General features: G+C 46.7%; 1 protein-coding gene across 2 annotated transcripts in view; it reads left to right on the forward strand.

The window, feature by feature from the left end:
* The window catches only part of DPY19L1 (dpy-19 like C-mannosyltransferase 1), a 124,178-nt gene that overhangs the window by 54,903 nt on the left and 45,241 nt on the right, over window positions 1–24,034 (forward strand). The window contains exons 9-11 of one of the 2 annotated variants that reach the window (XM_006124052.4): window positions 1,891–1,982; window positions 16,469–16,568; window positions 19,059–19,136. In XM_006124052.4, coding sequence (XP_006124114.3) covers window positions 1,891–1,982; window positions 16,469–16,568; window positions 19,059–19,136 — 270 coding nt within the window. The remainder of the gene's footprint in view (window positions 1–1,890; window positions 1,983–16,468; window positions 16,569–19,058; window positions 19,137–24,034) is intronic. The other variant, XM_006124053.4, reaches the window with a different exon arrangement.

Consider the following 24,034-nt stretch of genomic DNA (forward strand, 5'->3'; position numbering starts at 1 on the left):
AGACATCGTGGAGCACATGAGAGTCAAACCTGTATCCACTCACAGGCGGTTATCCATGAGGCGATCCACTATCAGGGAGTGCTACTCTCTAGCAGTCATTTCAGCTCTGACTCTTAGAGCATGCTCTATGAGAGCTGTGTCAGCTTTCACAGCACAGGTTCCCATCCTGGACATATGTAGGGCTGCTACATGGTCCTTGGTCCACACGTTTGCCAACCGCTATGCGCTGTCGTATCAGGCCAGAGAGGATGCTGCCCTAGGTAGGGCAGTCCTTAACTCCTCTGTTGTTTTGACATCCGGCCCTCCGCCTACTTAGGTTCTGCTTTGGAGTCACTTGTATTGGAATGCACATGAGCAGTCACTCGAAGAAGAAAAAATGGTTACTTACCTCGTAACTGTGATTCTTCATGATGTGTTGCTTATGTCCATTCCAAATCCCTTCCCAACGCCCTTTATCTGGGGTATAAAAGAAGAAAAAGAGTGGGTGAGCTGGGCCAGGAGTGGTATATATGGGCTGATATACTGGTGCCACTCCAGGGGGCTCCCTGCTGGCCCTAAGGGTACTGCTGAGGGAAAAGTCTCCAATGGCTCATGCACACTGTGTACACACACTTATATTGGAATGGACATGAGCAACACATCTCAAAGAATCACAGTTATGAGGTAAAAAAACCTCTTTTCTTCAGTGCTGTTGGGTACACAGCTTCTGCTTTCTTCTCACTGTGCCTGAGCCACAATAAGAGAGACCTAATATAGGCATGCAGGATGTCATTGGCTAATGAGTCTCTCTCCCTGGTCCCCCTGCGTGTAGCTGCCTTAGCAAGTAAGTCTTGCAATGTTAGTGAGTATTCCTTAGGGTATGTCTACACAGCAACATTTCAAAGGGTATGTCTACACTACCACCCTAGTTCGAACTAGGGTGGTAATGTAGGCATACCGCACTTGCAAATGAAGCCCGGGATTTGAATTTCCCGGGCTTCATTTGCATAAGCCGGCCGGCGCCATTTTTAAATGCCGGCTTGTTCGAACCCCGTGCCGCGCGGCTACACGCGGCACGGGCTAGATAGTTCGAACTAGCAAGCCATTCCGAACTATCTGTACACCTCGTGGAACGAGGTGTACAGATAGTTCAAATTAGCAAGCCATTCCGAACTATCTAGCCCGTGCCGCGTGTAGCCGCGCGGCACGGGGTTCGAACAAGCCGGCATTTAAAAATGGCGCCGGCCGGCTTATGCAAATGAAGCCCGGGAAATTCAAATCCCGGGCTTCATTTGCAAGTGCGGTATGCCTACATTACCCCGCTAGTTCGAACTAGCGGGGTAGTGTAGACATACCCAAAATAAGTAGCGTAATTTTGAAATAACACTCTGTGTCTACCTCAATTTGTATAGCTTACTTCGAGTTAAGCTCTGCTGCGTAGACGCACCCTTACTCAGATGAATAATTCATTGGTTTCAGCAAAGACTGTAAATAAGAAGTTGCAATATATGGCCATAAAGAAGTGGAGGTGAAGAGAACCTGTTTTGCTACTTTGACATCTTTATTTCTTGGTGCACAAAAGTTCTCCAGAGCTGTCAGTTGTTTTTTTTTTTCAAGAGCAGGGTATCATTCCGGCTGCAGTTCTCTCATGTCAGGAGATAGCCAATAATAGTGGTTGACCCATCCCCACAACGATTAGAGACCGGAAGCTGCATCTTCACTCATTCATGTGTGCTCCTTCCTTCCATAACTTATTTTGTTAACTTGTGAATGACTCTTCATCCAGTTTGTTTTTGTACTATTGAAGTTTTCGTAGTTGATATTTTTTAATAATAAATGCATTGCTTTGTGGAGGGTGGGAATTAAAATGTAGCAGAAAATGCTGTGAATTAATCTAGTTCTTATTTTCAGTGCACACGTGTGATGTGGACTCCACCTCTCCGTGAAAGTTTCTCATACCCATTCCTTGTTCTTCAGATGTTGCTTTTGACCTACATTCTCAGGTAGCTTCCAATTTATTCATGATTGTTCAAAAACAGAATCCCTGAGACAGTGCATTCATTTAGATGCTATAGTCTTATATATACCATTTTTTCCTGAGCAAATTATTGCCCATGATTGCTAACATCAATGCAGCTTCATCTCTGGTAGTCATAGTGATAATACTGTATAAACCAGGTTACTGTGATGACAACACTTTCAGTATTGGGCTAGTGTAGCTACATTGATGGTAGCAACACTGACAATGAAATAAACTTTTAGTTTAGATACAGCCTTACTATACAAACCAGAAATTATATATGATTCTTTGAGTTGTGGCACCTGTCCATTCCCCTATAGATATGTGGGCACCGTAGTTGGATAACTTTTTACCAAAGCATTACCCTTTGGGGAGCTTGTGACCCCTCTGTTTACTTTCGCTGGGAAGTGAAAGGGGCAGTTGCCTTGGCCAACCTCAGGTCCTTCACCACCCGTAGGTCTTTCACCGCTCAAGATCAATGTAAGTGTAAGTGCCTCTCGCTTCCCCTTTGTGCTTTAGAGACCTACATTTCAGCACAAGTTACTTGATAACGAAGTATTTAAGACTTTTATAAATGAGGGTTGTTTGCCCATTCCTCTCCATAAGCTGTGCTAGATGAAATAGACTCAGCAGCTGGAATAACTGACAGCCATCGCTACTATGCACCGTATTTCATGGCTGTACCAGTTGAAGTCCTGCACACAATAGATTATTTTACCTTTTAAAGTTCAAATTTGTTTTTGGCAAAACAAATAAAACTCTGAACTCCCCCCAAAGATTCTAGTATAAACCTGAAATCAATGGATAATTATACCCTGCTGTAAAAAGTAAATAGTTTTGGCCTCAGGTCAAGCCCAGGTACCCATACTACCAAGTGAAACAGCCTAAAGATCAAAAAACCATTACAGGTCTAAAAAGAAGAGACCACCTTCTCTGCCTACTTCAACTTGCGCAACATTAAACTTCCAAACAGTCTTACTGATTCTTTGTATGATGGTAACAAAAAACTCCCAGAGATCTTACCTCCCTTTAGCAACACGTTAGTCCTACTTCCTAAATGTCTGGACTCAAATTACATCAAATGCCCTAAGCATGCTGGAATTGGGATATACCCTACAATTCACATATATTCCTCCTGCCTCCCTCCCTGACCTTTTTCACAGATTACTCTTACAAGTTTATGTTAATTTAAGCAGTGCAGACTCCTGTGTTGTCAAAGCCCATAAAGAAAGTTCCTCCTCAATATTGTGGAGAAAAGGATTTTATTTCTAATATTTGCTTATTCTGAAGTCCAAAGGTGGTTTTATTATGACATTTATTGCCCAACAAAAGAGTGTAGGGACCAAGACAGCCTGCATCACAGCACATACGGATTTAAAAGGTGCCCTTATGTGATTCACCAGACATACACAGGCAGTGGTTCCATTATACACTTCACTAATCAAGTTCAGCACAGTGTTGGTTTACTTGTGCACTTTGTCAATTGAATCAAATGCAGCTTTTCTCTGTGCATGGTTTTCTTGAATTTATGGTGTATCTTTGACAATAAATGGAGGGACAAAATGGGATTTAATATGGACTTCATAAAACCTGATTGTTAGACACAACATTTTTGATGTAGCAGAGGCTCCAAATATGCCACCACTCAATGCACATATACCTTCTCTGGCATAAGTACAAGGTAATCAGCCTGCAGCTCTTGCATTTACTGTGCAGTCCCTTGTCCTTTTTAGGTGAGATCACCTTCCAGGTGTTTGGCAGGGTTTTAGTTCTCCATGCCAGATGAGAGATGGCCAGGAGTGACTGTTACAGGTTCAGTAGCCTGTTAGCAGCTCTGGAGAGATTCCATCATTCTTCTTTGAGGAGTGTCTCCATGGGTGCTCCACCTTACGTGCTTTGGGACTGCAGCACACCTGGCCAGAAGATTTTACTAGCAGTGGCTTTGACAGCTAGCTCACACATGTGTAGAAGCGCTACATGCACTAGGCAGCTAATGCGCATGCGTGAGAGACGATCTCCTCGCAGTGTGCTCAGCAGATTTTTCCTCAGAGACAGCTAGTCCTAGTTTTTCTTTTCTTTTACTTAGCCTTTTTTATTATAATTTACTATAATCTTTGTGATCCTTCAAAAAAAAAAAGACTGTGTGTGTGTGTCTGTGTGTCTGTGTGTGTGTGTGTGTCAGACATGGAGACAAGTGCGGATTCTGTGCCTCGTGCTTACCCTCAGGGGACTTATCTCTCCTGCACTGAGGAGCTTCTTTTTCCCTCGGCTTCAGTCTCCTCACATAAGGCTGAGAGAGAGTTTCACAGATTTGAACTTTTTTCTCCAACGATCTTTTTTGTAGTGTTCTCCCAAGCCGGAGCTCTGTTTTAAACACATTTTTTCCCCTCACAGGCTGTCAGTCTTGTCAGACTAGCACTCAGTAAATACATTGTCTGGACAATTACAGTGCAGTTCACTATCATCAGTGAAAGTTTGGCAGCTGGGCCCAGGAGAGCTGGGAGGTTTTCAACTCATCCTGATCTCCCTCAAACATTCCCTCATACCAGCGTCAGACCCTGGTCACCCTGCATCCCCGCTATTACTGTCACTAGCGGCAATGTCAGATAAGGCAGTTCCCCCTGCCTCAGCTGCAAGCTCTGCCTCTTCCAAACAGAAGAGAGCAGATAAAGCAGCAAACAGGTAATCCCTTTCACATAAGAAAGGGTGATCCCTGAATCCTAAGCAAGCTCCATCCCCTGATGGGGCTTCAGATAAGCGCTTACTGGGGCAGCATTCACTCACAACCCCCCAAGGATCTGTGGACCTGGCCAGTTTGCCTAAACATGCTGATAAGCCCAAGCCTGCCACAGCTGAACGGCGCAAGGCTTTAACATCATCATCAGTCCTACTGACACCAAGCAGTGCTGTATATAAGGGTAGTGCAGGGACCAGAGTGCTGAACTGCCTTCAGCACCTGCTCTATCCTCTCTGCTCGCGAAGCCAAAGCATACACCAGCACAATATCCTTTACCACCTGTGCTTCCTTTTTGCCCTTATACATCCACAGATGATTCTATGATCTCTTCAGTACCTGTGACACCATTGTTTGGCACAGATTCCTCCTCGCATACTGAGGGTTTTTCCATGTATATGCCTGGCACTTCCATACTTCTGTTATCTGGTGAGGAGGATCAGGCTTTGTGACCTCAATTCCTCCCAGATATTCTACCCTGAGGCGCAAATTCCCTCGCTTACAACCAGCCGTACCAAGTTGGCAACCTGCCCATTGTCTACCACCATCTATGCCAGTGCCCCCAAACGTGGCCCTACTGGGACCCTAGGGCACCTTACAGGGCTCAGCAGCAACAGCATCACCATGTTGCTCAGCTCAGGTCCAGGCCTACATCCATTGTGTCCCTTGATGCCTCAAGGGACCAGACAGATTTCAAATAGTCACTAAGTGATGAGGAATCCACTATTTCCTCTCACTCATTTACTCGGATATCTCTTTCCTCCCCAGGGGACACACTCATGTCTCTACAAGCCCTATCTGGGGATGATTTTAAGGTTTTCCAAGACCTCTTTAAGAGGGTAATTGAGGTCCTCGAGAGTTAACCACACTGCCTAAACGCAGCATAAACTCACGAGCATCCTCCATACCTTTCCATCCATGAGGTTCACTCGCCCTCATGGACCCAGCCAAGCAACTTTGGCAAACACCCACCACCATTCACCCAGTGGGCAAGAAGGTGGATAGGAAAGACTACATGGATCCTCAGGGTGCTGAGTTTTTATCTCACATCCATCCCCCAACTCCATAGTAATTGAGGCAGTGAATCAGAGGAAAAACAAAACATTGCCAAATCCACCCCTCCTGATGAGTGGAAAAGTCTAGATATAATGGGAAGATGGTCATACTCCTCTGCCTCCTTACAGCTATGTAACACTAATTACTCCGAGATGCTGGCAAAATACACTCATCACATATTTGAGCAAATCACAGATTTTATTCAATTCCTCCCAGAGGAAAACATAGAACAAGTGAGAGTTAACACCAACGAGGGTCTCCATCCGAGCTGTTTTGGACTCAGCTGACACAGCTTCATGAGCCTTGCCATCTCTGTGATGAGAAGAGCCCCCTGGGTCCACCTCTCTGGTTTCGCAAAGGAGGTCCAGACAAAGGTGGAAGACCTTTCGTTCGAGGGCTTGAAGCTCTTCACTGATGGCACAGATGCTTCTTTACACTCCTTGAAAGACTCCAGGGCCACACTTAAAATGCTGGGCATCCAGGCTCCTGCACCAAAATACAAACAAAACAAAACTCATGTTCAGAGATACATACCTTCCCTCTTTGAGAATGACCAAAGACAATACGACCCTAGAAAGCACCAGCGTCAGGAGAAGGCGACAGTCTGCTGAACAACCCACTCCATCTCAGTTCTCTGACTTTAGGCAAACATTTTGAAGGTCTGGTCGAGAGCCGTCAGATTTATCTTTCCTCACCCGAGCCTCTGATCACCCTATTATCCAACCACAGATTAGCACTGTTTTACCATCACTGGTGCCTCATAATTACAGACAAATGGTTTCTGGATCTTATAAAGTTCGGGTACTGCATCCCCTTCCTATCTCCTCCCATGATCCAACCACCCACTCCGTCCCTTTTATGTCAAGAGATTGACCACCTGCTCTATATCAATTCAGTGGAATGAGTTCCACAACAATATAAAAACTCCGGCTTCTACTCCCAATATTTTCTCACAGACAAGAAGTCAGGGGGGCGGGAGACCTAGTTTCAATCTCAGAGCTCTCAAAAGATATGTCCTGTACCAGTGCTTCAGGATGGTTACCCTCTCCACCATCATACCCTGCCTCAACAAAGATGACTGTCTGGCAACTCTCGACCTCCAAGACGTGTATTTCAACATACCCATACATCCTGCTCACAGGAGGTACCTAAGATTCACAACAGGAGTGGGGGGGAGAGACAACATTTCCAATATACAGTACTACCTTTTGGCCTATCCATGGTGCCAAAGGTCTTTTTCAAGGTCTTGGCAGTTGTGGCAGCCAACCTGCAAAGACAGAGATTGTCAGTGTATCCATGTCTTGATGACTGCCCTATAAGGGGCAAGTCGATTCAGGAAACTCAGCACTCAGTCATGATCACCATTTCGCTGTTCTGTTCACTTGGCCTTCAAATCAACTTCTCCAAATGCCAACCAACCCAAGTGCTAGAATTTATAGGAGCTCAACTCGACTGCATCCCTGCTATTGCATCCTTACCCCATGAGAGGTTCCTCGCAATACTACAACTAGTACAACTTCACACCATGGTCCACAACTTCCTGCCAGGGCGCCTTTCCAGCTATTGGGCCATATGGCAGCAGCGACAACAGTTGTCCTGCATGCCAGATTACACATGAGGCCTCTATAACACTGTCTGAGCACAGTATACAAACCTCGAATAAACAGCCTGCACAAGCTGGTCTCACTTCCAAACATGGTCAAATGCTCCCTCCAGTAGTGTTCAAAAGCACAAAATGTGTGCCTGGGGTCCCCTTCCACAGGCAAGCTCCATCGTTCACCATCACCATTTTGTGAACCGTATTTCCAACTTCACCATGCAGATCTTTACGGACAACCAAGCTGCAATGTTCTACATAAACAGGCAGGGAGGTGCGAGGTCCTACCCCCTTTGCAGAGAGGCAGTCTGGTTATGGACTTAGCATCGCTCCCAACATAATCTTAATTGTTTCACATCTACCAGGCAAAGACAACATAACCGCAGATAGCCTCAGCAGGAACTTTCCTATGAACCATGAGTGGGGACTAGACTCCACCATTCTGCATCAAATCTTTACACAATGGGGCTTCCCACAGATCGACTTGTTTGCCACTAGTGCCAAGAAAAAGTGTCCACGCTACTGTTCCGTGCGGGCACTGAGAGACAATCCCTAGGGGACACATTCACGATACACTGGGGAAAACCCTCATATGCTTCCCCTCCCCATACCGCTTCTCCATTAAGTAGTCACGGAGATGCACTTAGACAATGTCAATGTCATACTGATAGTGCCAGATTGGCCAAGACAAACCTAGTATACGTTCCTGCTGAAAATGTCAGCCGATTGCCCATGGCGTCTTGCATGGCTCCCACATCTCCTCACTCAATGTTGTGGTTACTGTCAGCATCCTCATCTCCACACCCTGAATTTTCAGGCCTGGCTCCTCAATGGCTCACTTCAGAAGCAGAATGTACAGACAAGGTCCAACAGAACCTCCTTAGCAGTCAGAGAAAATCCACTCACAAAACTTACCTGTACAACTGGCGTCAATTCTCCACCTGGTCTCACCTTTTCAGTTTCAACCCATCTTCTATTCCATTTACCCGCAGTCCTGCAATACATAACCGAACTCAAAAACTCAGGACTTTTGCTCAGTTCCCTGAAGGTTCATCTCTCTGCCATAACCGCTTTACATCAGCCAATAAACAGCAAGTCGCTATTTACACATCCCACGACCAAAAAGTTCCTCAAAGGATTGTAGAACATTTATGCACCAATCAAACCTCCGGCTCTGGCCTGGGGCCTCAATTTGGTTCTGAGGGCCTTAACTCATAAACCGTTTGAGCCTATGGCAACCTGCTTCGGGCTCCACTTTTCCATGAAGGTGGCTCTTCTAGAGTCAATAACATCTACTAGGAGAGTCAGTGAAACTGCTGCTTTCATGGCAGACCAACCTTCACCACCTTCCATAAGGGCAAGGTATCCCTCCGACCTCATCCTAAGTTCCTGCCAAAGGCACCGTCTCCTTTCCACTGTAATGATTCTATTAACTTACCAGTGTTTTTTTTTCCCCCGGGGGCCACACTCCAGATACTTGATTTACAGAGGGCCATTGCATTCCACCTGGGAGGAACCAAGAAAATTTGGAAAACTAACAGGTTATTTGTATTAACCACTAAACGATTCCAGGGACTACCTATCTCCTCCCATAAGATCTCAAAATGGATAGTTGAAGGCATAAGTATAGCATATTCAACCTTTGAAGAGCCACCTGTACAACTTTGTGCACATTCAACCAGGGCCATGACAGCATCAACAGCCTATGTACAGGGTATCTCCCTGTCTGATGTATGCAAATCAGCCACCTGGTCCTCTACTCATACATTCGCTGCTCGCTATGCTCTGGACTCCTATGTGTCCAGAGAAACTATGTCCGGACATACAATCCTTTCCATCGTCCAAAAGGATTCTACACCATCTGAAGCTCCTAACTCCAGTGGATAAACTGCTTGTACTCACCTAAGGTGGAACACCCACAGGGACTCTTCTTGAAGAAGAAGAGAGGGTTACTAATCCTCTGCAGTAACTAACATTCTTTGAGATGGGTGTCCCTGTGGGTGCTCCACCACCCACTCTTCCTCCCCTTTCTTTGGTGGTATTTGCATACTTTTCTGGGACAGAGAAGGAACTGAGAAGACTGTCTCCCCCGTACGTGCATTAACCTCCTGGCGCATTTAGTGCTGCTGTGCATGTGTGAGCTAGTTGTTAAAGGCACTGCTAATAAAATCTTCTAGCCAGGTGCATTGCGGTGCCAAAAAACATAAGTTGGAGCACCCATAGGGACACCCATCTCGAACATCAGTTACTGGAGAGGGTGAGTAATCCTCTTGTACCATCTGCACATCCAAAGGTATCCCCAAAGGAATTTATACAATCAGTATAACAGTGAATTGAGTCTTGAGAATTCTAGGACACATGGCAGCATGCATGTACTTTACTCTATGTCTCTGACTTCACCTCCGATTCTGAATGGAGTGATTGAAGTCTGTTTATCATCTTTCTCATCTGTTGTACATGCTATCTCATATACCTGCAGCTGTTCTGTCTTCCCTGAACTGATGGGTGGACCTAGCCATATATGTAGCAGGGTTCCTTGAACTTGCTCTAGAGTCAGTGACTGGACACAGAGGCATTACCTGTTGGTGGGGGATTGCATCTGGGAAGCTTAAGAACTTACTCTCTCTCTATCAGTGTCAGGAATCTTTCAGCTCCATGCCTCGACCATTGGATGTGTCTCTGATGCATAGCTTGAAGTTCAGAATATGTACTCACAGACAGTACTGCAGCAATACCTTATCTCAACCAACAGGGAGGGGCCAGATCTGTATTTGTCAAGAGGCAAGGGACTTTTGGAATCTGCACTGAGTCAAGAATATCACTGAAAGCATATCACATTCCAGAGTGTCAAAATTCTCTAACAGACCATCTTACCAGTTCATTCAGTTCAAACCCAGTGTTATAAAATCCATTTTTTAAATTTGGGGTGCATCAAGGTTGGGCTTTTTCATTACCTGCTCAAACAGTATGTCCCCAGTTCTGTTCAAGGGGAGAACTCTGAGCCAGCTCATCAGCAGATGTGTTTTTGATGCCTTACAAGGTTAAAGATTTTTTATGCTTCCCCCACCCATTCCAATGGACTGCTAGCCGAGCTCAAGCAGGACTACTCCATTCCAATAGTGTCTGTTTGTCCCAGTCAACATTAGGTCTCTAATCTCTTAAATCTTTCAGTTTGGGATCCAATACCCCCTCCTTTTGACCTGGATATAACCTCATAAGTGTATGGCTAGACTCTGTATCTCAACTCCCTCAATTTGCATATGCATTGTTTAGATCATCAGGAATCTGCCTGCTTCTCTGATGTTTGAAATATTCTTCTGAATAGTAGGAAATAGCCTATCAGGTGTACATACCTCATAAAAGGGAAAAGATTGTTTGGTCCTGGCAGAGACACACCTCTTCCCAAAATCCTATCCAGTTTCTCATTGACTACTTAGTACATTTAAGAGATGGGCTTGTCAGTTAGCAGCCAGTTTATGCTCAGTGAGGTATCTCCATACTTTAGCCATCTGATGCTTGATCCATGTTCTTCAACACTATGACTATCACTTTTTTTAAAAGGTTTTTACAGACTGCTTCCCGCCCTACCCTGTTTAAATATTCAGTTCATTAATAGGATTTAAATGTAGTTCTCTTTGAACCCATTGCCACCTAGTTTGTGAGTCTCCTGTCAGTGAAAGTTGTGTTTTAGTAGTTATTACCTATGCTACAAAGATTATGGATCTCCAAGCTCTTAGGATGGACCCTTTGTACACCATGTTTTATAAGGACATACTGGCATTTATCTTTGCTCCATATTTTTCTTTCAAAACAAATTGGATGTTCATGTGGATCAGACTATTTATTTGCCAACTGTCTATCCAGAACCCCACTTGCAAAGATGAAGAGGCTACATATATTCAAGAAATGTTAGTTTTTTACTTGTGGACAGAACTAGAGTGTATCTTCTCATTTAATCAGCAAGTGAAACAAACAATTGAAAGAAACCAGTTACTTCCCAAATGATCTCCTCTTGGTTTTTCACCTGTATTTGTTTTATGCCGCAAGATTGCTAAGGTATTTCTTCCTCACAGAGAATGAGCTTTCTATACAAGGGTGCAAACTGCTTCAGCAAGTTTTCTCTCTAATGTTCATGTTTCTGATATCTGCAGAGATATTTATATTCCCCTGTGCGCATTTGCTTTGGTCGTCCACAATTAGTTTTCAGTCCATATGTTCAACTACCATTAGTGTCTTGCAGTGCTCTAGAGACTATACTAAGTTCAGGAAGGTAGCATTACAGTCCTTGTTTGAGTCTATTGATACTCTCCTCTGAGGAACTGCTATGAATCACCTAGGCTACGTCTACATTGGCCCCTTTTCCGGAAGGGGCATGTTAATTTCACGAGTCACAATAGGGAAATGCGCGGGGGATTTAAATATCCCCCGCGGCATTTAAATAAAAATGTCCGCCGCTTTTTTCCGGCTTTTAGAAAAGCCGGAAAAGAGCGTCTACACTGGCCCCGATCCTCCGGAAAAAGCACCCTTTTCCTGAGGATCTTATTCCTCCTTTGAAGTAGGAATAAGATCCTCCGGAAAAGGGCGCTTTTTCCGGAGGATCGGGGCCAGTGTAGACGCTCTTTTCCGCCTTTTCTAAAAGCCGGAAAAAGCAGCGGACATTTTTATTTAAATGCCGCGGGGGATATTTAAATCCCCCGCGCATTTCCCTATTGCGACTCGTGAAATTAACATGCCCCTTCCGGAAAAGGGGCCAATGTAGACGTAGCCCTAAACTGTAATGGACATATGTAGTGAATTGAAGAAAAGTTATATGCACAGATACCTGTTCAATAAATTTTGTTCTGTGAGATGTGCATATCCATGCCACCAACCACCCTCCTTCCCTTGTACATTGCGGTCACTGCACATATTGGCTACCAGTGTGAAGAAGTTTAGGGAGTTAAGTGTGATGGGAGTTTAGGGTTGGCCTGTCCCTATATCTCAGCAAGCAGCACAAGCATATGAAGTGCACGTATGTTACCACAATGGGTAATGCTGTGGAAAAAGTTTGTTGATTCTAGTTTACTGGTGTGAACACATCTAAAGTGGAATGGACATCTTGAAGAATAGCAGTTACTGAGAAGGTATGTAGCTAACTTTTTTCTTTAAAGAAGCAGAGGATTCTTACTCTGGTGTCATGATTCTCCCATTGAATAGTAGTGTGCAACTCACCCAGGTCAAAGTGTTTTCCTGTTTAATGAGTAGTGATGGTGGTGGATAGTGATAGCGCTTTTTCTTTTGGACTCTCTCTGCAGCTGAAGATGAGCTCCTCTTTTATTTACAAACCTAAGCTTGTTCTAATAAGACTGAGGGTTTAACTGTGAAACTATCCAAGATATAACTGGACAATTTTCTAAATCTTTAAGATAGAAGTATATTTTACTGAGTTGTTGCCAAAGCCAATGTTTCTTCTTCGAGTAGCTTGCTCATGTCCATTCAACACAGGTGCATGTGCCTGCCACATGTAAGAGAGTAGTCAACTAGCTGACTACCTGATAAGCCTAGTCAACTTGACTACTTGCATTCCCCCCACCCCCCACTGCCTCTATAGCAGAGGCAACAAGGTGGGGAGAAACAGGAGCTGGTGCTGAGGGCAGCCAGCTTAAAAGCCGGTTCCTTCCAGTACCATCTTCGTGGTGCTGCCTGCCCTCCCACCCCCCTGCTGCAGATGCAGAAGCATGGGAGGGGGAAATAGGGGAGGCTGCTCTGACAGCAGTCCCTGTCTGCAGGGAAGTCCCGGTGGGGTGTTGGAACTGTCCATGTACAGAGGCGGCTGCCTGCTGGGAATGCAGCCCAGCTCAGTCCTGGCTCACACTGGGACCATATCCCGCTTCAGCTTTGCAATTTCAAATGCTGTAGGAGCTAGGCAGCCTGCCTCCCCCTCAGTTCCTACAGTGTTTTAAATTTCAGAGCTGCAGCTGGGTTTGGTCCTGGACTTGGCATGAGCTGGTCTGCCTGCCCGTCAGCTCCTATTGCTTTTAAATGCAGAGCTGCCCAGCTCAGTCCATGCTCACACTGGATCCAGGACCAAATTTAGTAGGATCTGGGCAGGCAGGTAGCCCAGCTCAGTCCAGTACTTGTGCCATCCCAGGGCATGCCATGGCCACCGTCTCATGGCAGGCGCAATGGTGCCTATGGACCTCTTGGGGCTTTTTGGTACAGCCCCAACGTAACCACTTGGTTGCAAGCACATCCCAAGCCCCCTTATTGCTGCCACGGTCTCATGGGCCTCAACAGGATACAGGAGATCCAGTTCCCCCCGCAGCAGACAGCAGGGGTGAATGGTCAATCCGCACCTTTTGAGGAAGGCCAGCCGGCCCAGGCTGCTGCCTCCTTCATCACCAGATGAGGCAATTGTGGCGTCTCACCCAGCGGTGCCCCAGGATGGCTCGAGAGCCCACCAGGACCCCCTGAGGAGGGTGACTAATGGTTTGGGCCTCCAGGCTGAGAAGGTGCAAGAGACCTCAGATTTGTTCAGGGTCCTGGTTCAAGCTGGACCTGGCAAGGTGGCCTCACTCCTGCATGAGGCGGTCACCAAGATTGCCAAGACTCTATGGCACACCCATTCCTCCATCCCACTTATAGCCAAAAGGGCTGAATGCAAGTACTTTGTCCCGGGGGGAACCATGACTACCTTTACACTTACCCAACTCCCTTGTGGTGCATTTGGTCAACCACAGGAAGTGCCAGGGCCAGCCAGCCCCCAACCCCAACAATAAAGACGCTAAAGACTTGGGCATGTTTGGTAGAAAGATTTATTCTTCAGCCAGTTTTCAGTTAAGGGTGGTGAATCATCAAGCTTTGTTTGCCAAGTATGAAGTAAATAACTGGCAGGCACTAGCCAGATTTGAGATCTCCTCACATGAAGCCTCCCATAGGACTATTAAGGCCCTGATCGAGAAGGGGTCCTCCATGGTGCTGGTGGCCTTGCAGGCGGCGTCTGATGCTGTGGATTCGTCAGCTTGCTCTATGGCTTCTGTCATCTCTACGAGGTGTACGGCCTGACTTCTTCTTTTGGGTCTTTCTCTGGAGGCGACAAACTCCATCCAGGTCCTCTCCTTTGACAAAGGAGCCCTATTTGCAGAAGAGATGGACACGAAGTTTCACAGGCTAAAGGACTCCTATATGATTTTGAAAACCCTAGGTCCCTACTTCCCGGAGTCTGAGAGGAAGAGGTTTAAGCCCCAATCCTCCCAACAAAAGGGCCAATAACCCCACCAGCAGCCTGTTCACACCAAAAACTCTCCAAGTGGAGAGGCCAAGGCCGTCATCCTCTGTGTGGCCAACAATCAATCAGCCAGGTGAAATCCCATATCAAATGTTCCTTTTGAGGTTGTACCTGGGGACGACGACTCCTAAGATCTTGCCCACCTGTTCTCCTTCAGGCTCCATCCATTCCTCCTGGCATGGAGGGACATTACTTTGGACTGTTGGGTCCTATCCACTGTCCAGTGTTACTACACCCTCCAGTTCTCCTCCACACCACCCTCTGCCCTATCCTCCTTCAGGAACCCTTCTCATGAGCAGCTTCTTGTGAACAGGAGCTATCCCAGTTGCTCCAGGTGGGAGCAGTGGAGAGGATACTGCTGGAGTTCGAGAACAAAGGTTTCTACTTGCTATGTTTTGATCCCCAAGGTGAAAGAGGGCCTGGGGCTCAGGCCCACCCCCACTCTGAGCCCCGGCCCAGGGCCCTAAGATCTGAAGGAATCTCTCTTCTACGGTTTGGTTGGTGGGGGTAACTACCCATAACGCACCAACCCACGGGCATCCTCTGCCATGCCCTGGGTCACTTCCTACCTCCCTCAGTCAGCCGTCTACTCCCCAGCCGTAGAACAGTCCAGCGTCCTCGGGAGCCTTTTTCTCCGCTCCCTCTCCTCCCTCCGGTGACATCCTTTTGAATCGTCCTGCCAGTTCAGCGTCTGACGGAGGAGGGGTGGGGCGGCTGTGCGCGCGTGCCCAATCCCCAGCCGCTACTGCATGGGCGCGTCCAAGACGGGCAGATGCAGACGGCCTGTTCCCCGTCTTCCCCATGTTGGCGCCACTCCTTCTCCCCCTCCCTCTGCCCCCGGCGCCGCCCACCGATGCCACTTCCCGCACGTAGGGGGGCGGAACCTCCGACACTCTGCCCTGCACAGCCCTGGCACAGACGTGGCAGAGCCAGGGATGCAGCAGGAGAGCCATCTCTCTCCCCATAGTGCTGGGGACAGCACGGCTCCGTAGCGGGGCGCCAGAGCGTCCCCTTTACATCCATTCTTGGAGGTTATTGAACTTCAGAGGTGGCTGCCTCAATTTTTTCAAGTGTTACAAATTAGCAAGAAAGCTTCTATTCCCCTTCCTGTAGATATGCCTTTTTGGGAGGTCAGTGAACTTTGAAGACAGAGCCCTATATACTCTGAAATAGTTGGCATATTTTCACTCCACCTTAGGAATGAGTGGAGTTTAATGGACCCCTACAAATCCTGCAGATTTCTGCTTTATATCCAAGGGTGTCCGTATCCACAGATGTGGATAGCTGCAGATCATTTTTGAAGATGTGGATACCAATTTTTTATCCATGCAGGGCTGTAGAGATTAAATAATACGTGGGATGAGGTCAAATTCTGAACTTTGGTCAGTACATACTGTTGATATCCCCTGTGTTTTTTAACATTGTACTAGAAATGTTGTCACTAGAGTAATGCATCATTCTGTCTGTCATATCAATGAGAATGAGGGAACTTCAGAGAAATCAGAAAAGTTGGATCACTTCATAAAGCCTGAAAAAATGTCTAAACCAAATGTTAAAGTTTTGAGATTGTTTACTTGAATTTCTACTTTTATTCCAAAAAGCGAGCTATGAAATAATAAAGATGAAATTTTTTTTATATAGTTTTGCAATTAGTACAAAATATACTACTGTACTTTTCACAGATGTCAATTTACATTGCAAGTCTAGTTAATACTTTAATTTTTTGACATTATTCTCTGTTGCTTTTTTGGATGACATGCCGTGACCTATTATAGTTTAACTTAATGGTATCTATTCTATTTCTTTTTTCCTAAGGACTCCGAATATTAATAGAGGAAGCTTGATTGCACTGTGTGTTTCTAATGTCTTTTTCATGCTTCCCTGGCAGTTTGCTCAGTTTGTCCTTCTGACACAAGTAAGACACTTTATATTGAATATCACCAAAATATTCATGGATATATTAAACATTCCTCTGTTCCTGTACACAGGATGATAGCACAGTGTGTATGAAGCTTCAGAATAATAAGTTCAAGCTTTATAGCGGTACTCTATATACCGTGCATATTTAGACAACTGTGTAATAGGAATATTAGATATTGTGTAATTGAATGGTTGTGCAACCGCATGAAATTCTAGGTCCCTGGAGGAAGGGCTGATAGCCAGTGCACTCTGGCCACAGTTCCGGGAACGCCCCCTGTCACACCATCCTGCTGACTCTGTATCAAAGGTAGCAGCACGGGGTAGCTGGCAGAACCGGTCCGTGAGGGGAGCGAGTTTAAATACCAGCTCCCCTCACTGACCAGAGGCACCAGCATGGGATGCAGAGCAGTCTGTGTCCACAGGGAGCTCAGAACCCCCACGGACAGGGGCAGCAGCCACAAAGTAGGGAGAGGGTCTGGATAGTAGGGAAGTGGAGTTTGAGGTGGAGGTGCAGAAAGGGTAGGACTTGTTGGTTTGGGGAGTTTGATGCGGGAGACCTGACTACTGCTGCTGAGGGAATGCCACCTGCTGGGCTCTTCTTGACCCCTCTATCCTCCTGCCTTGTCCCCTCCTCCTTACTCAACTCCCTGACAACTGCCACTATCCAGCTCCTCTCATTTCCACTTTTCCCCTCCCTCATTCTCCTTTCTTCTCCACTGCTGCTTCCCACCTTCTCTCATTTCTTCTGATCCAATCCACCCCTCTTGTTCTGCCCCAATGCAACCACTCACCATTGTATGGAAAACAGAATGGCTTCCAGCACACAGAAGAGGAGCAGGACTGGAATTAGGGCTCAGGAGATGGCATTCCACTACAGCTAGCCATAGCAGAATTCTCCTTCACCTGGATAACACTGGGATCATAGAAAGTAAGGGGTCGAGGGCAGTGGAATGTGACTCTGCATGTCCCCATGCCTTGCCTCTGAGGGGACTATGGTCTCCTAAACTATGCTCATGGGCATTCCCACCCCAGTGCCCATAGAGATTTACCTCTCTGCCACCTGCTTTGGGCACTGGAAACTATGGCAGCATGTGACAACTCTTACAGCTTCCCTTTGCTTCTGCATTTTTTTCTGCAGGGAAGCAAAGGAATCTGCAGGGGAAACATATGCAGTGGCACAATTCTCCCAGGAGTATATAATATACTTTAAAAGATGTGTTAAATATACCTCTGGGCAACACCTCATCTTTATGCATTTGAATGAGAGAAAAATGTAATCCCTGAAATGTTAATTAACACAAATTAAGAAAGTTCTGTAATCAGGGCTTTTAGGAAGTTTTTCAGTCAATAGGAGGTGTATAAGCATTTATCTCTAAGGAGAAGTATGGGCTTAAGTTTCACAAAACAAAGCATTGGTCATATATAGCTTTCCCAGCAAAATATTACTCTGTGTAGCTTGTAACCACAAGTGCTCTGATTGCCTGATTCCAAGGGTTGTTGCAATTACTGACCTCATTCTTCAAAATAAATGGATATGGGAACATGACAAATTAATTACTAACCCATGTCAAGTTTTTTTTTTTAAATCTGTGTGAGACTTTCAATGCATTCTGGTCTCTTCAGCTATTTTTTTTCTTTTAGGAACAGAAATATTTTCCCTCTTTGGGTCTGCAGAAAACAACCTTCTGCTTTAGATATCTACTGAAGAAGTTGGGGTGCAAAATGAGAGGCATAGAAAAAGCACTCATGCCTCCCTAAGCACCTGATATACTTACTGAGAGAGGGTGCAAGACATCCTTTACTCTTAAATTAAAAGATGGTAAATGAATGAATAACTGGATAAGAAAATAACATGCAGAAGTAATTAGCAAAATTATTTCCGAGGCTCTCCCCCACCACAAGCATTTCCACAGCTGAGTTTTTCTTGTACTTTTGAAGAGCAAATATGCTCTTCTCTCTCTTTTCTTTATGAACCTAAGTTGGAATACAGGAACTTTTTTTTTCTTCTCTTCTCCCGTCTCATTTGGGCTTCTGTATTTTGGAATAGCAGGTGTTCTTTTGAACAAAACAATTTGGGTTGGGGTGGATGGGTCTCACATCCGTAAACAAGAAAATTAGTTGTAAGAGACTACCAATAATGTAAAAATCTAGGAAATTTTTTATTTTTAAAAAGTCTGAGATGACCCTCATTTTTCCAGAAATTTAAAGCATAGACAACAAGGGTTTCACTCTTCATTAAGACAGTAGACTGGAACTTTAGAGAGCTGAGTTTGGTTCCTAACAGTTGCATAAACTTCATGCATGACCTTTTTTGTATTCATTGGTGGTTATAAACAGTCTTATTGAAATTAACACCATTTTTCAAAATAATTTCAGAAATTCATAAGCCTTTAAACATTAAAAGGACCCATGGATGTCTGTGGTTTATTTATGCTGCATTAATGTATAGTTTTTAGTTACTTTAGTATTCTCTTTTTAATTCCAGACAGCCTCGTTATTTGCTGTGTACATTGTGGGTTACATTGACTCGCACAAATTACAGAAGATACTTTGTGCACATCTGGTAATACATCCTTTTTAAAAATGAATCTAGTCAAACTAAACTCTAGCATAAAGGGAAACTAGTGTCAGAAGTTATGACACGTTCTTCTGGGATATCTTATTTTAACAAAGTTGTCAACTTGTAAGAATTATCACAGAAATATTTGCCTTTCCTTTCTCTACCTGCTTTCTTCCCACTCCCTCAGTTCTGTAATTAAGGTTGTGGACTCAAATCCCAAAAGCAAGAAAATGAACTAAATGTCCTTAACATAGTATAAAAGATTAAAATGCATCTTGCCAGAGAAAGTAGCACTCATTTAATTGAATGGATTTCTCTAAAAATGAAATACAAATAGCCAGTGAAAACTGCTTCTCCTCAAGGCTCTTCTGTCATTGAATGAGAGGAGCTCCTTACTCTAAAAAAAAAAAAAAAAAAAAAATCACAGTAGAGATAAGTTGTAGTTCTTCTTCGAGTGGTCCCTGTGGGTGCTCCACTGATGGGGTGTGTCTAGACTACATGCCTCCGTTGACGGAGGCATGTAGATTAGCCAGATCGGCAGAGGGAAATGAAGCCGCGATTAAAATAATCGCGGCTTCATTTAAATTTAAATGGCTGCCCCGCTCTGCCGATCAGCTGTTTGTCGGCAGATCGGGGCAGTCTGGACGCGCCGCGCCGACAAAGAAGCCTTTCTTGATCGGCACAGGTAAACCTGGTTTCACTAGGCATACCTGTGCCGATCAAGAAAGGCTTCTTTGTCGGCGCGGCGCGTCCAGACTGCCCCGATCTGCCGACAAACAGCTGATCGGCAGAGCGGGGCAGCCATTTAAATTTAAATGAAGCCGCGATTATTTTAATCGCGGCTTCATTTCCCTCTGCCGATCTGGCTAATCTACATGTCTCCGTCGATGGAGGCATGTAGTTTAGACGTACCCATGGTGTGGGGGCTTGTCCTGGCACCGCAGCTCAGAGACTTTCAATATCTGTGTTCAGCCGGGTCGTGACCCATGGCTTGTGCCGTTCGCGCCCTTTGATCATCGCTCGCACCCAGCTCCCTATTCAGTTCCTCTGAACCATCCTCGGTCACAGATGGAGCGCCTATCCCTTCAGCATTCTTTCAATCCCCTCAGGGAATCTGTAAATAATTAGCTATAAATAATTATCCCTTTTTTCAATCAACCTTTCTTCTTAATTAATAAAAAAAAAGAGGATCATTAACTTATTCAAGCTGTGGCTTTGTCAGCAGCTAGCGGCTTTAGCGTGTGTGTGTGTGTGTGTGTGTGTGTGTGTGTGTGTGTGTGTGTGAAATTGACAGGGAGTGAAACACATTAAACTCGATGCCTGGATCCCCTGGCTTCTAAAAGTGTACTCTCTGCTGCAAGCCCATGCCAGTCTCAAATGGGCATTCAGAGTGTATACGCTGCTTTGGGGAAGCACATATTCCCTCAAAATGTGGGCACTATTCCAAAATGACAGCTTGCGCCCGCAGGGACAGAGAAATGTGCCTCAAAATGCTGCTATTTGATAAAGCGCTGGACCCTAACACAACAGCTGGGGGGGAAATTAGGGGGACTCAGAAATGAAGAGTCTTCCCCCTGACCAAACTTCATATAAAGAAAAAAGACTTCCCCTGCGAGATTGCTGCTGCCTGAGAGGATCAGCGCAGGAGATAAGGCAGGAACATCTGGCTCTGCCCCATGACCCTCAGCGCCAGGGCCAGGCACAAAAACAAAGATGACTTTGGTGTCTGAGTGGTCTTTCTCAGCACCGAAAGCGGCTTCAGTGCTGACAAGTGGCATCCGCACTTCAAAAGCGCCGGCACCACTCCCTTCAACCCCGCAGGTGGCGCTGGAGCAATGGCTACCCTCTTGAGGAGGGTTGTCACGAAAAGAAACTCCACCGGTGCCGGCAAGTGGGCCAGCACCGATGTCGGCACCGCAGAGCACTCCTGCGGTGCAGGCAGCTCCGGCAATGGCAGAGGCATCGGAGCCTCTAGCGAGTCAAGTGCTGGCACCAGAGGAGGAGCTGGCACCTGTGCAGGTGCAGGCATTGGCACTGGTGAAAACAGCTTCAGAAGTACAGAGACATGGTAGTCCCTGTTCCCTGTCTCCGACATTTTCACTGGGACCCTACCCCTCCCCTCTACTATACAGCTTACCACTTCATAGAATCATAGAACCATAGAACTGGAAGAGACCTCAGAAGGTCATCAAGTCCAGCCCCCTGCTCTAGGCAGGACCAATTCCAACTAAATCAACCCGGCCAGGGCTTTGTCAAGCCGAGACTTAAACACCTCTAGGGATGGAGATTCCACTACTTCCCTAGGTAACCCATTCCAGTGCTTCACCACCCTCCTAGTGAAATACTTTTTCCTAATATCCAACCTGGATCTCTCCCACCACAACTTGAGACCATTGCTCCTTGTTCTGCCATCTGTCACTACTGAAAACAGCCTCTCTCCATCCTCTTTGGAACCTCCCTTCAGGACGTTGAAGGCTGCTATCAAATCCCCCCTCACTCTTTGCTTCTGCAGACTAAACAGACCCAAGACCCTCAGCCTCTCCTCATAAGTCATATGCTCCAGCCCCCTAATCATTTTGGTTGCCCTCCGCTGGACCCTCTCCAATGCGTCCACATACTTTTTGTAGTGTGGTCCCCAGAACTGGACATAATACTCCAGATGTGGCCTCACCAAAGCCAAATAAAGGGGAATAATGACATCTCTGCATCTGCTGGCAATGCTCCTCTTAATGCAACCTAATATGCCATTAACCTTCTTGGCTACAAGGGCACACTGTTGACTCATCCAGCTTCTCATCCACTGTAACCCCCAGGTCTTTTTCTGCAGAACTACTACTTAACTGGTTGGTCCCCAGCTTGTAACTATGCTTGGGATTCTTCCATCCCAAGTGCAGGACTCTACACTTGTCCTTGTTGAACCTCATCAGATTTCTTGTGGCCCAATCCTCCAATTTGTCTAGGTCATTCTGGACCCTATCTCTGCCCTTAAGAGTATCTACCTCTCCCCCCAGCTTAGTGTCATCCGCAAACTTGCTGAGGGTGCAATCCATCCCCTCATCCAGGTCATTAATAAAGATATTGAACAAAACCGGTCCTAGAACCGAACCTTGGGGCACTCCGCTAAAAACCGACCGCCATCCTGACATCGAGCCGTTGATCACTACCCGCTGGGCCCGGCCTTCTAACCATCTTTCTATCCATCTTACCGTCCATTTAACCAATCCACATCCCCTTAACTTCACCATGTCTACCAACAGAACAGCCCAAGACATCACTACTACCGCAGGCACTATTCGCCATATAGATCCCACTCTCATTATAGTGATCATTACAGACATCGATCCTGACAGGCGGTCTCCATACTACTCTCCTTCTCTACATGCCAGTTACAATAGGCGACATGCAAGCAGCAGATCATCCAGGTACTCATCACCTCATCCATCCAATCAGTACTACGACTACTGTTGTGACCCCCTGTGATGGGGCGAAGCAGCCCCGCCCTGAAGTTTCAGGGCCTAGCCAGAGTTACCTGGCCGCAGAGGCCCTTCCCCTGCAATCCTACTGGGCATGCCAAGACTACAACTCAGCTATAAAAGCCTGGGGAAGGGCTCAGTTTGGGCAGCCAGAGAAGGGTCCACGAAGGGAGCTCCTGATCAGCGTCAATCTGAGACCCCAAGCCAGCGGGGATGCCAAGGCTAGGGAAGGCCCATCCCGTATGCGGACTTCAATACCGAGGGCTCAGCACTGTTCTCGCTCCTCGGCACTGAAGAAACTAAAGACTTTGCGGGGTAGTTCTCCGAGCTGGAAGTCCAGGTCGGGACTACACCATTGCTTCGAGTCCCCGGTGCAGGCATCTCCAAGTGCTGCTGTGCAGCGGAAACGAGCAGGCCGACCATCCAGTCTGGGTCAGCTACCCTCGCATCGTCCCTCGACGCTGGACACTTTTGAGGCAGTGCAGGACTTGATTAGCCTCACTACCTCCCCTCCACCGTCTGTTGAGGCAGAGAGGTTGAGGTCTTCTACGCTGGGAGCCATGTTGGCACCGGTTTCTCCGCCGTACCGGCTGGATCGGTCGGCACTGGTCACGTATGCAGTGGGACTGTCCCCTGTGGGACCAGTACCGCTTGCCTCTACGTCGTTGTCAGTCTCGGCACAGGTTGCCAGGCCTCACCCAGTGCTCAGCTGGACTCGACCTCCCTCAGTGCTGGGACCTCTCCCGGAACCGGTCTTAGCTGCGCCGGTGCCGTATTACTCACGTCTTGTGGCACCGACAATGGCACCGTCAGCAGTACTGGCACCAGGCCTTTTGCCCGGGGTGCTGGTACAGTCATTGACACCAGCATCTTCGGCACCACTGTAAGTTTCGGCACTGCTGCAAGTACCGACATCGGTCCCGGGGGCCATGCCGGTACCACCATTGCCAGTGATACCGATCCCTTCTAGGGCGGCCACCATGGCTCTGGTACCTTCAGTCCTACCCACCATGGCACCCACGGTGGCACTGATAGGGATGCCATCTCTGGGGCAGTTGGACTCCGCAGTTCAATGCCCGCAACCAGCACCGACCTTGGCACTGCAGTCCATGTGCAACGTTTCGATGCCACAGTTGGGCCCGAAGCCCGTCTTTCCGGTACCAGCACTGGTACGACCTCACCTCACGCATGCGAGCAAGCCAGAATCCATGGCCAGGTTGGCCCCCCCGATGGTGACGGGGTACTCGTCATCGGTGCCACCCTGGCCTGAGTCTGATTAGTCTTCTGATTCAGATGTGGGCTCTTTCAGATCGGGATCTTCGAGGGCTTCGTCACAGCATAGATCCCGTTCCCGGCACCGGCGTGATCGTTCGCACGTGCAACAGACTTAGTCACCCCAGCCGCACTGGCCTTTTTGGAAGCCATGGG

The sequence above is a fragment of the Pelodiscus sinensis genome, chromosome 2 (genome assembly GCF_052426305.1).
Source record: "Pelodiscus sinensis isolate ZL-2025 chromosome 2, ASM5242630v1, whole genome shotgun sequence".
In the NCBI taxonomy this organism is placed as follows: domain Eukaryota; kingdom Metazoa; phylum Chordata; order Testudines; family Trionychidae; genus Pelodiscus; species Pelodiscus sinensis.